This window comes from Anas platyrhynchos, chromosome 2 (assembly GCF_047663525.1).
Source record: "Anas platyrhynchos isolate ZD024472 breed Pekin duck chromosome 2, IASCAAS_PekinDuck_T2T, whole genome shotgun sequence".
Taxonomy (NCBI): Eukaryota; Metazoa; Chordata; class Aves; order Anseriformes; family Anatidae; genus Anas; species Anas platyrhynchos.
This window is the reverse complement of record NC_092588.1, coordinates 79291267-79304750: the sequence shown is the minus strand read 5'-3', so window position 1 is coordinate 79304750 and position 13484 is coordinate 79291267. Positions and strand designations below refer to the sequence as shown.

Genomic DNA, 13484 nt, shown 5'->3' with positions numbered 1-13484 from the left:
GAAAGATGATTGTGCTGGCAGGAAGTGCAGTAAACTTTGCTCAGAGGTATGCATTTACATGTGTATGTTTGTGGGCATATGTACATAATTTCCGTGAATGTCATCCTGCTCATTTTGAAAGTAGAGACAAAATACCTATTCACTTCAATGGGAGTGGGTTACAACTCAAGAGACCATCTAGCAGAGAGTGGTCAAAGTCTGTATTTGCTGGAAGAAATAAATGCTGGATTCACATAATTGATATAATTACAGAAGAAAATGATGGCCCTCCTCAAAACAACTATTTTTCTAGAAAAACTTTTTTTGAACAGAAGCAAGCACAATTTTAATCTTTCAGTATAGTCTTGTCAGAGCAAAACAAAACAAAACAATTCTAAATAGAAGGACTCTCCACAGCCATTGCAATACAACTATGGAAAGTAAACCCACCAACTGTTGACCATCAGCCATGAATAATGACTTTACAGCATAATGTGTACGTCTTTGAACTGTCAAGAAGCTTCAGTGTTGCAGTCCTCTAGATGGCACTCTTTGCCACACCAGTTCTCCACCTGGACCATTTTTTTGTTGGAGAGGATGGCTCAAAAGGACTCATGATAAAACTGCTCTTTACCTCTTCTACATGTGTTTTGTTTTGAATGTCCCCTTGCTGCCATTTATAGAGTTGGAAGCACATGTTTATATCTCAGCTAAATTCTGTCCTCAGGAACCAACACAGGGTTTTGCTTCAGGTGATACATTAACAAGTGAAAGACATTTTGTTTTATAGGAACAGTATTCTGTGTGTAAGAACCAGATGAAAAAAATAAACAAAAATCTAAATCTGTCCTTGATCCACTGCACTGCATAGCCACACCAAGTGGTTGTTCTGGCCCAAGGGAAGTGGCTCTTTCCTGGTTAGTGATGGGTGAGACAATGCCATTATTCTATTGTGAATCACTCTCTGAAATTAGAGCACTAACTCCATATTCCCAATGACAGAGCCATTTTAAATGCTGTAAAATTTTCCTCTTCATGGTCAATGACTTGTTTTTAAATCCTGGTTCCACGATTCTGATGGGCACAGCTTGATTCTTTTCTGTTAGAAATGTTCAAATCTATTGAAGCTGCTAGGCTCATATTTTACAAATTAAAAATGAAGTAAACCCACCCACGTTGGATAATGATTAAATGACCACTTTTTTAGGAGAGCAGTATTAAATAAACATTAGACAAAAGTTAAATCTAGTCTTAAGCAAAGCTTCAAAGCTTCTTGAACTTTGGCAGACCACCCAGGGAAAGAGACTTGAAACTCAGGGTCTCTCCCCACGCATAAAGCTACTGATCTTAAAGCAACCTAGAGAGCTGGAGCTACAATTGCAGTTCCTGTGGTTGAATCTATTACAAGTCGACAGGGTAATTGTTGAGTTTCTGGATCTTATCATTTGCAGCTACAAGGCTACAAACCATTACCTCGGTTTACCATCCGTTTACTCATTTGCAATATAGTGCCAGTATGGCATTCATTTGGGCAATATGCTGTGATGGTAGAGTTGCTCCCTACACATGCACGTTATCAAGCTTTTCCTTGGAGGTGTAAGTGTTGTGAAGGACCTCTACCTGCAGTTCAGATGCAGCTGAACTGTTGTGGGTAATGCACTACCTGCTGTCCGCTGAGTGGTGGCAACACACACATTACATGCACATTTGTCTATAGTCTTCTCCAAAACAGAAAGAAAAGGCACTGGTAAAAGGCATTGATTCAAACCTATTTTTTCCCCATGATTTTACCTATTATGCTTTACCTAACAGTTGTGGAGTTGTTCTCTAGTCACTGCAGTTCAGTTCATGAACTAAGATATATTAAATTGGCTAAAGCACAGCCTCGTGTACCAGAATAGTATTTCTGACATTATTGGTAAACATAAATGTGAAGTTTAACGTTTGCTAAAAAAGTGATTTTGTCAGCTGCAGCTTGTTATTGTTTAAGCAATAAATCCTAGCAGCTCTACTATTCTTGCTGTCTTCCCTGAAAGAACAGAATTGGCAAGAAACAGAGCTGCTCTTTCCTTACGGTCATATTTCAGGCCTTCTTAGTTGTGTTCTTATAAGGAACCAAAGCAACAAAGAATAAAGGAGATTAAATTCCCACTAGCTAGTTTTATTTGAGTAGATAGTTGCTATGCCAGTTCATTTTGAAGAAGCTCTAGAGACATATGAAGTACTTTCAAGACAGGTAATTATTTTCTTTCCTTTTTTTCTCATTTTGACAAAGCTAGAAAAAATACTTCTTGTTGTCATTTTGTGAAGAAAATTTCTTTAATCAAAACTAAAAGTGGTAATTTAATTTTAAATCTTTTTCCATGGGTGTTTATTTTTTCTTTACTTGGCAATACAGATTTCCATGCCAAAATATCCCTTTAATGATATTTTGAAAACAGGTTAAGGACTAACTTTTAATTATTTATCATGGTTGGAAGTGTTAGATATAGTTCTGTTGGATATATTCAGTTGGGATTCAGTTAAGCTAGGCCTGGTGTTAGCTGCTTGTCCTCTAATTCTTCGTCTCCAATAAGAAAGGGATCAGCCTTTGCTCCTTTGGCCCTGCTTTCTCTCTCTTGACCACCACCACAATTTCTCTAATAGTTACTTCTGCTGCATTCTCTGTATGGCAGAGGAGGAAATGGCCTTGGTGTTAATGATAACTTTGCATATTTCTTTTTCAAGGTGAGGTCAGGCTCATGGCAGCATTTTGAACAGGGAACAAAATGAACACTGTTGAGTGATTTAACCCAAAATAACTTTCCTTTACTCCCCAATACTGACCAAGATATTTATCTAAATAGTTGGACAGAAACCTATTCCTTGTTTTACCATTTTAGTCAAGAATGCCTCTTCAACAAAATTCTGCAAGGGATTCTGTACATTTGCAGTGAGACTTCTTAGCTAAGAAAGGCTTCCTTCAGCCTCTAAATCAAAACACCATGTCTAAAGGTTGCCTTGTTATAGTCAGAAAACTGTAAGAGGACCAAGTTTGGGCCAAGTTTTATTCCCAACTTCCTTTTCAGCTTGCTTGAAATTCTGTCATCAGGCACCCTGTTGCCAATCTCAGTCTGGCAGGGCTTTACAAAATATCCTTTCTGCAGTGCACTCCTCAGGTCCCAAGTTCATGGCAGTCTGCTGTCATGTATCAATGTGTGTGATTGCATGATTTCAGGCAGTTGTGTTTTACTTAATGCTCCCAGTTCCCATATTTACACGAAATAAAGACTATCAAGATTACCTGACTGAAAAAAAAAAAAGCCAACCCACAACCAAAGCCACCCTCCCCACCATAACAACTACATAACAACTCAAAATGTGATTTTTAAGTGCTCTGAAGTCTTGGAAACTAAAAGATGAGTAAGGAAAGAATGACAGTCATAGTGTTTGAATCTCTTGATTTTTCAAATGATGTTATGATTTTTGTACTTTCATTTTTGAATTTTTAGTACTTGAGATTTCCAGTGCTCATATTTCCCCACAGCCAGAGGGAGTGTGTTAAATTCATTTCTCTGATCAGAGAAATGTAAAAGTGGAAAATAAATAAATTGCACTGCCTTCTTACTGTTTCATCTTCCGTAATGACTGTTGGTAATTATGGGCACATCTTAAATATATCCTTATATGTAAGGATTATATATTCTCTGCATCCTCACATGTGCCAATGAAACATGACGCCCTTTATTCCTCAGATTTTCAGTTCTCTGTCTCTATGAGTAAAATAGCTTCCCTGGACTTGTAATGGAGCTGGTTGCAGGCTTTTTTTTTTTTTTTTTTAACTGCAGTTGCTTACTATTTCCAATTTCAACATCCTGTTTTCAGTTTTTTAAAACCTTTCCAGGTTTTAGCTGCTCAAGCCAAAATTTTCCTTGCAGAATTTACACCACATTGAATTGCTTGGGAAAATTCAGAAAAAGAAATCTGTCTGTTCCTTGAAATTTTAGGGGAAAGTAGTTGCCGTGATGGTACTGAAAGTGTCCTGTCCCTTTGGTTGAAATGATCCAGCATCTCCATCCATTAGATCCTTGGTAGCTGCCAAGTGAGCAGATATTGGATATCAGATGGGGAGATAGGAACTGCTCAGTGCATGGTGCTGGTTTGGATAGGAGAGCAATGTGAGTAGACTGCAAATACAAGAACAGAAGGGACTGCAGACAGTAAAGCCATGGCATTTCAAATCGACTTTCCTGTGCACGTGCACTATTTTTTCCTGTGCATGTGCACATTTTAAGTGAATGTCTTGAATTTTGCTCTTCATTTTATTTGTTTGTTCATTTTTTCCCCACTTCTTGTCTACTAAAAGAGGAAAAGGACCCAGTAGATGACCAGTGGCCTGCCCTGCTAACTGTAAAAGGATTGCGCTGACACTTTGCTTTCATTTGAGAAGTTCTGGGATGTCAGAGTAATTACCATTCAAGTCCATGCAATACACATCTCATGTGTAGATCTCCGCACCTGTTTCAAGCTTGTCAGTAGGCCATCACTTCTTTTCCTTATAGGTTCAGGGAATGTGTTGAAGTATGAGATGGGATCCTGCCGCGTCTCCAAGCCTTGTCTAGCTAGGTGGTACTTATGGAACTAGGGAGGGTTTTGAAGGTGCCTGCCAAATTGCATCTGCTAGACCAAGACACTCAAGTTAATCAGTTGATTAAAAGTAAAGGGATGGATCTACCCCTGCAAAGAAATGCTGCCTGGATTGCAGGTAGTTTCTGCCTTTTGGCTTCGTATCTTTGGCATGCATTATGGGCTGTGTTAAGCTGTGGAAGAAAGAGAAAGATTCCTGCACCTGGAAGTACACAGGTAGTAGATACATTTTTAATAATTAAGACGTATTCCATGTCTTTTTCAGTATTAACAATTTCAGTATTAATAAAACAAGTATAAATACTTATTTCCAGTATTGATATTGTTTAACTGGGTGAATGCTGCTTGTGTTTAGATGTAACCAGTTAAACCTGTGTGTTCTTTCTTGGAGTGAAGGGGGAAAAAAAGTCTTTTTTTCCCTTAGGAAATGGAAAAATAATTTTTTTCCCTTATGCTTCTCTTTTATGAGAGCATACCCTGCAGTAGGTCCCAGATAGCTGTTGATGTGCTGTTCAGAAAGGTGCATCTCTGCCCTTGCTGTCATGGTGCTTTGTCTTCCATTAACACATGACGCATCCTCTAGTGACCTCTGCTGGGTGCAGTAAAGGGATTACCTCAAGGGTACGCTCTTTGGCCATGGTGGGCATGAGGTTGCCGGCCTGTCTTGATGTGAAACCCAGAGATCACCAGAAAGGCTACTTACTGCCCATTATTTTCTTCCATGTAGCATTTTCTTCCCACTGAACTAGCAGCTAATTCTTGGGACTGGTTTGTTGTTATATCACTAGGTGTTGCAGTCAAGGATAGTACATAAGTTTGTTGTGGTTTCCCATAAAGTAATACAGCGCAGACATGTTTTAACTCAACAGCTTTTAGACGAGTTCTTGACAGGAAACATTGCTTGAATGAAAGAAATATATGAGCTCGGAAAGGCAAAAAGGAAGCCGCTGTCTTTAGAGTAACTCTGAGGCTGTAGATTGCCTGAATGTGTAGGCTTTTAATTATTTTGCTGCAAACAAGAATTTTCTTGTAATCTCAAAACTGATTTCATGTAAAGGGTTTGCATTCTGAAATGCCTGCAACCTCAGCCTACTACTGCTAGCCAGGGAGCCATGATAATGGAATTTGTATTAAATAAATGGAATTTGTGCTGGGTGAAGAGCTCAGAGGACAGTGATGAGAATAATAATTGAAAGATTATTATGCATATCAGCACACCATAAAGAAATAGAAGAAAGGCAAGAAATAGTGTAGAATTCTTTGTGTACTCTTCTACGATAACCTAAGAAACTCATTATGTGGATATCCTCTAATTCATTGGCAAAATTGTTCTCCCAGAAGTCTGAACTAATATTTTTCTAAGTAGAAGCAAAAAAAGACAGATTGTATTAAGGTTTTGATGCTGTTTCCATTTAAACCGATTCTGCTTTATGGCATATACATGCATGGAGAAATAGAAAGAAGGGAAAAACATATTAGAAATGTCTTTATCCATGTTGTTAGTTAATTTAATAAAGTGTCACTGAATGACGATTTGATAATCTTATTTTTTGAAGCATTCACTTTAAGTAATGAACTTTCAGTCTATTCTTCAACCAACTTGACAGAAGATGAAGAGCTAGCTTTTGAGTACTGTGCTGTCAAGGAGAATGCTGTCTGGGATATGCAGCTCTGCTGGATTTAAAGTTCAGTCGCATTCAGTTACTAAGCCAATAACAGCGTAAAACTGTGCATTTTATGCAAGACAGTCAAACAGGAGTGGTAAAGAGAAGTGAAACAACTTATATATATGTCAAAACCACACTAGCACCCTGATCTTTATAGAAAGGGGCTTCTTTAGATTCACTGGCAGATAAAAATAAAGTCAGTGGTTAGTGATTTGCATTTTATCTCTGATGCAGTCTTGAGCTGTTATTTTACTTGCAGATAAGCTTAAAAAATATCCTCTTTTTGTTTATGCTTAGATCACTAAAATTTTGTGTTTTTTATTGGGTGAATTGTGGTATGTGAGGAAAAGGAAGCTCATTTCATTCCACTATTCTCTGTTTATTGTACTTCTACTGTCTTGCTACTATTAGTTTCCAGTTTTTAAGACCGACCTATCTAAGGCAAGTGTATTAATTGGTGTTTGTTAGCAAGACAACTATATCCATTGTGTTGTGAAGGAATAGGTTTTAAAATACCTTGTGTTAAGACTATCAGAGATAGTTTTGTAGTCTTTACCTGTGCTAAAGTATTCTTTTCCCAAATTTTGCATAGCTCAGTGACTATCTGAGCTCTGTCAGTTTTTTTTTTTTTTTCTTTTTTTTTTCACATGGCACAAATCCGCTTTTGAAACTCAGCATGGTAACATCTGTCAGACATCTGTTTTTTTTCGGTTGCTTTGCAACTTACTTTATGTTTGTTGAGTTGAAAGGTCTTATATGAAGCGCAAGGTTCCCTATCTGCTAAACCCTCATGCATAGAAAGGTGGCATGGACTCAGAAGTATTTCAAAAGCAGGGCAAGCTTCCTCGCCAGGGACTGGCAATAGGGCTGTGCTCGTGCAGGGACTCCTGGATAATCTGAATCCTTTGCTTTGGGAGGAAATGAGCCAACAGCAGGCTGAGACCAGTGTCATCTCAGGACCCCATGGCATGTCCATTCCCGACTCATCCCTTCCCTTCTCTTTCTAGAGAGGTATTATTGTCATCTGCAAGTAAACCATTCCCAAAGCTGCCTGGTTCCTCTGCAAGCTGGGACATCTCTTGTGGCCCTCAGGCCTGTGAACCTTTTGACCTCTGGCTGGTGTGATCAGAAAGGCTGGTGATCTCTAGTAGAGTTTGTATTTGAGAATGGTTCTCCATGAACTCCCAAAGTGCAGAGAGAAGGGGATGGGATCTAAAGAGTGTTTAGAAGGATCTTGCTCGCTTTTCTGTGATTCTGGAAAAAATGTGAGTTTGGCTTCCTAAGGGATTATGAAGGAACAGTGCTACCTTTAGGTCATGATGCTTCCTTCTCAAAGCAGAGTTAATCGAGGAAGAAAACTTACAGCTATAAGAAATAAATTCCAGCAGATGCATTTTATTTCTACATGTGATAATCCAGCAGAAGAAGACTTCCAGTAGGCAGGTAACTATACTTTTGTAAGACTTCAACCAGCAATGAGATGAGCTTTGCATTAAATTCATCCTGTCCTATCAACATTACTGATTTTTTGAAGGGTGTGGGATCTTATTAGACCTGTGCATTTTGGCATTTATGCTCTTGGACCTTTCTCTTTTTCCTGTGCCAGCTTACATGTATTTTAAACAGAAAGCGTCTGTAAGAATGACCACTAAACAAGTTAGGTGGTTGGGCAGGAGAGTGTCACAGCCCTGTTTTTGTTTTTCTGGATGGATAATAGCTATGGCTGAAAGCAAACATCTACCGTGTGCTCAGTTCTGTCTTGTCTCTGGGAGACCCCTTACTCAGTTACTAAGAACTCAATTTCCACAAAGAGTGTAATGAATGTGCAGCACTGGAAGACATGATGTTTAGCAGGATAAACAAACTTCCAAATAGCTGTGGTTTCCCTCATTAGCTTTGCTTTTTGTAGCTGCTCAGTGGGTTGTAAATAGCCTTTGATACTTACTATATGTGTTATTATGAGCAAGCAGAGACCCTAGCGGAGCTTGTATGAGGCACTCACTGTACAGATAGGATCTACTCCAAAGAATTCATTGTCTGAGCAGCTGGATAGGAGATCAGTAAAATCAGAAACAGACAGAGAGATGGATGAAGAGTCTCCTCGGGTCATGCTCTCAGTCAGTGTCAGAGACAACTGTAATATGGAAATGAAATTGCTGACTCTCTGTCTAGTATCCTCTTTACATAGCTATATGCTGAGATCTGGGGGGAGGCATGCCTCAGAACCCTCAGCCTGCTGGATCCCAGCCATTTAATGAATGCTAATTACTTTGCAAAGGTCCTTCGTGCTATTTGATCCAGAATCTAAAATTTCAGAAATCTGCAGCAGCTTCCTAGATGTTTCCATTATTTTTCTGATGTTCATTTACTTGCAATTCACTCCTTCCTCCCTCAGTTCATTCTCCTTGTTTTTTATTTAGATCCTAAGAGTACTGTGGTGAGAGGTTTATCATAACCTTTGGAATTTGTGGCTGTTAAAACGTATGAAAAACAGATCACTTTTGATACATCAAAGGCATAGATACTTATTTCAGTGTAAAAAAAGTGGTAAATCTTGGCTGGTTAGAAAAATACCTCCTTTCCTTAAAAACTCCTCTTTGCCCTTGGATGCATGGCTTAGCACGGACTTCTTTCAGCCGTGATCACTCAAAGGTGTCTCATTACAGGTTACCTACCCAGCCAATTTGTAATACACACTGAGATGCAGGGGGATAAATCCAGAGTGTCCCTGTGACCTTTCTCTTCTGGCACTCTTGTGCAACGTCTAGTGGACACGTTTAGCAGAAGTCACGGTGCAATAAAAATGACTTTCCAGTGCTGAGCCCAGCGTGAGGATTCCAAACAAGGGCCTTTGCACAGGAGAGGTCACATTTCCATCACCTCAAAGAGAAACTTCATGTGGAATGCGCATTTGAAGGAGCTGAGGATCTTCATTTTTCCACTTACATGGACAATACAACATAATTCCTGGTGTTTGGGTCTTACGTGTTTACTGAAAATAGTTAGCTTTCTCTTGAGTTAAACAAGTCCCTTAATTGCTTATATTAAAAGTATAACTGTTAGGTACACATGGAATAACACATTAAGGAGAATTTTTCTAGTCAAGTATTTTAACTAGTTGATTGGCATTTACAAATGAAATAACTGAGAGACATGAAAGGGATGTTCTGTAACATGTCCTGACGCTAGAGAAAGCATGTAAGATGTTATAAAGGAATTTGTTATTGATACTAAAATGAGAAGAGAGTATATTTCCATAGTTCCCTGTCTCCAAGGCTAACTAAACAGACATACTGGTACACAAGATCTCCCCAACTTCACGCCTGGACTAAACAGTGATTGAGCAGAGAAGTGGGCAGACAGGTTTAATTTCAGCTGTGACCCTATCTGCTTATGAGCCTGTTTATTTGACCTCATATCTTAAATAGTGACTATAGTTGAAGATGGTAGGAGAAAATTACAGCCCTTTATGTTGGCTGTTGGCAGTGAGACAACAAGGTGCAGGATGATTTTCTGTTGACCTTTGATGATAGCACAGCTCTTAACATCATCATTGCATTTTAAAGGACATGTTCACCAAGAGAATTGTCGCATTTGCCAAAACAAACATTTTCCGCTCTTTTCTGGTTTGTTTGGTTTTGGAAATTCATGGTAGACCTATGTTTGATAGCTCTGAACCTGGATAAATTGCCTAAAGCATATTGGTTCTACCCATTTTAGACCATCCCAAAGGTAACCGAGTTCTCCTATTTAAGCCTACAGTATGTATTTATTTCTTCCAGTTCATAATGTTATCAGGGCTTTATTATGGTTTTGTAAGAATAGAAAATACAGTATGCGAATGTGGCTTGCTGCTGAGGGCAGCTAAAGAGTTGTAGGGTCTAAAGATCCTAAGTCCACATAGCACTACTCAAATCGAAAAATGACCAAAATCCAGATAATTAGGACAAATGAATCGGATAAATTTACTACAACTATTAACTTGCAATTTCTATAAAGCTGTATTTTTCCCTTATTCATTTGGAATATCAAAGCTGTTCTTCTTTCAAGGCAATATTCTAGGCACTAAGAGGCAGAAGATCTGTCTCTTTCCAACACTACATCCAAGGTTGGTATCTTTAAACTCTGCTATGGACAAGCTTCATATTTAATTATAGAAAAATTCACTGTCTGTTAAAATAAAGAGACACAAATAAACGTGTGGGTTTATCCAAATGCTTGAATTGCCCAGGTCTTTGGACACATTTTCTCTTAGGTGCCCTGATTCCACATGATGAAAGTGAAATTCATACATACAGATACTGCCTTTTCTGTCATGTTACTGCATTCATTAAGCACAGTACTTGCAGCACTCTCCTTTCTATAAAGAGAACACCTTGTACACAAAATAGTGCATAACAAAATATGTATTACAAATGTTTATAATAAAGTTGTACAAATATAAGTTGTAAATTCAATGGTAAGTCACACAAATTTAAAAGTCATTTACCTCTGTCTACTCCAGAGAACAACCCTGAAAATCTTTAGTTAGGAATTCATGGTTTGAATTCCTAACGAGTCAAATGGATTTTATTTAATGGTCTTCTTAAAGAATCCCGATAAAATATTTTCTGTCTGCCACCAATTGCCAGCAGAGTGATTCAAAATATTTGTGAGGGCTAGCGTGGGACTTGTGAAAAAAGTTTGTGTGGTGCCTGTTTGCACTATTCCTGGCTCACCCCTGTGCTGTACTTGTTCCCCCTGCCTCATTAGTGGCATTTTCGTGCATGGTTAGATAGTTCAGGAGGCCAGCTTGGGATGCACATTTACTCCTTTATTTCCTCAGGCAAAGCAAAGTTTTACTGCATTAGAGATTACTTATAAGCAGTGTAAATGAGTGACAGCTGTCACATTGGAGACCTTACAGTATAGGTAGGCTGGCCATTATAGAAGTGCATAGAGAAGCAGGGGCTCAGGGGATGGAAAGAAACATCCAAGGTCACCCAGCAGATTGGTGACACGAGCAGGGCTATCCAGGCCAGGGCTACTGCAGCGTGACCCCCTTGTAATGAAAGAAATGTCTTCCTCATCACACCTGTTTCATATATCTGGAAATGTATTTTCTCACACATGTTGTATGAAACCCTCTATGTTATTAGCTGGCATTTGCCAAGTATGTGGGGGATCTTTTTTATTTTTTTCCCCCACAAATTCTTCAGTCATCTCCTTTTCAGCGTGATGTGACTGTGGTAGAGAAAATTGGCTTCTTAGCTACTTCTAGGTTCCAAAATCAGTGGAATGCTTAATTGGAAGAATATGAGTTGGCAATAATGATTTGAGCTGTATTTCCAGATCTGCCAAGTCTTTCATGGTTCCCAGGATCTTGTGCATCTGGAATCATACTGTTAATGTAAGCAGTGTCTGGTACTATGAATGGTTTCCAAAAGTCTTCAACAGACACCAAAGAAAAAATTAGACTCTTAAAAGTTAAAGGGAGAAAAAAATCACTTACATTTGACTTTAGAAACTGCATTTTACAGTTCAGTTTGGAAATCATGACAATTTATAGAAATACATCAATACATGGAAGGTCAAGAAGAAAAGCAGTTCATGTTGGTAGTGTTACATACAAGATTTATTGGCATGAATTTGGAACGGGACTTTATATTGGAGTTTCAAATGAAACAGTGAAGTTTATACCAAGTAAACATTTTGTAGAATAATTTTTAACATGACTTTGGAGTATCTCTTCACCCATTGTTCAATATATATAATATTTTTCTTTTTTCTTGTCAGCTTATAAAGGCATTCTTCCTTTATTCTTTGCAGTACTCCACAGTAGTCCAGAAGAGTCATTCATTATTAGAAAGAACTAGATGAAACTAAAAGATAGTTTTCTGAACTACACAAGGCATTTTAAGTACTGCTATCTATTAGTTAATTATAGCTGCAAATGAGTAAGTCCTGCTCGTCCCAGTGGAAAGCTGAGATTTTCTACTTTCCAGTGGGCTAAAACCACATACTAGAGGGTATGTCCGGAGATAGTTCAGCATGTGGGTGGTCCTGGATTACACATTATTTGCAGTGATAAAATGATCACAGTGATCACACGCTTAAAGTTAAGCATGTGCTGAAATGCTTTGTTAAATCAGGGTTGTTAGGTATTATTAATAACATATGTATTTATTTGCACTGAGGTTGTGAGTAAGATCCTCAGTCCCGCAAACATCTAGAAAAAGACAGCCATTCTTTCAAGGACCTCATATTCCATGTGTAAATAAAAACAAAAGGAGAATGATGCGATCAAGCAATCAAGTGCAGTGAACTTGTCTTTGTCGATATCCTTTGTATAACTGTATAATGCTTTAATCACACCAGAGGATTGTTTTTAAACTGCATTCTACAGGGTTTAGTTTTTGCTGGCATTTTGCTGTATCGTGGATTGTGTGATCAGCCTTCTGTTGCTGATGCCTTGAAATAAGTTAAAAAGCAAAGGAGTAAAGGTAAAGATAGAAGATGAATAAGAGGAGGGAAGAAAATCTGTCCCCTTTTTAATTTCTTTTTAAATTATCAGGGACCCATGTTGCTTCTGTTTTACAAAAGCTCTTCAGTTAGATAAAACCAGGCCAAACTGCTCTGGAGCCATTGTGGTTGACACAAGCCATGAATCAGTCTGCTGTGTTTCAGTGAGCAGAAAATAAAGAAATCTGTATTCAGATGATTCCCTCTCACCACCAAAATGTAGAATTTTGGTAAATATAATGTGCATTTCAGATAAAACTTGCCCAGCTGCCACTGATTTATTGTCAGAGTGCTGGTCAAATGGGAGTTTCAGTTGTGTCCCTAAGACGTAAATTCCTTGGTTTGAGAAGCTGAGTTTTTTTTAAAACCATTGAGAACTAGTTGGGCTCATTTTTTTTTTATTTTTTTTTCTTTTCCAGTGCTTTCAGACTTATTTTCCCTGAAAGTGGCACAGCATCTCTGTTTTGTGAACATCAGCTCTGTTTTCTGATATGCATGTTAGTCATAGCCCTGCAGTATTGGAGACAGAAACTTGGACTAACATGTCTTTACTTCCCGAGCATTGATTTAAAATCCATAATGCTTATAGTACATATGCCCTGATACCTGTTTGAATGGGCTGCACCAAGTACTGTTTGAAAGACTGTTCCCAATAATGGTCATTTGGATGCAGAGATAAGAAAGAAGAAAATTACATTCAGATGAACTGTG

At 38.4% G+C, this 13484-nt stretch overlaps 1 protein-coding gene across 2 annotated transcripts in view; it reads left to right on the top strand.

Annotated features, from left to right (window-relative positions):
- The window catches only part of MYLK4 (myosin light chain kinase family member 4), an 80168-nt gene that overhangs the window by 15541 nt on the left and 51143 nt on the right, over positions 1–13484 (top strand). The window contains exon 1 of one of the 2 annotated variants that reach the window (XM_038174250.2): positions 4663–4821. The exons of the other annotated variant lie outside the window; for it this stretch is intronic. Coding sequence (XP_038030178.1) covers positions 4684–4821 — 138 coding nt within the window. The 5' untranslated portion in view covers positions 4663–4683. Of the gene's footprint in view, positions 1–4662; positions 4822–13484 lie in introns of those variants that run through there. 2 annotated transcript variants of the gene reach the window in all.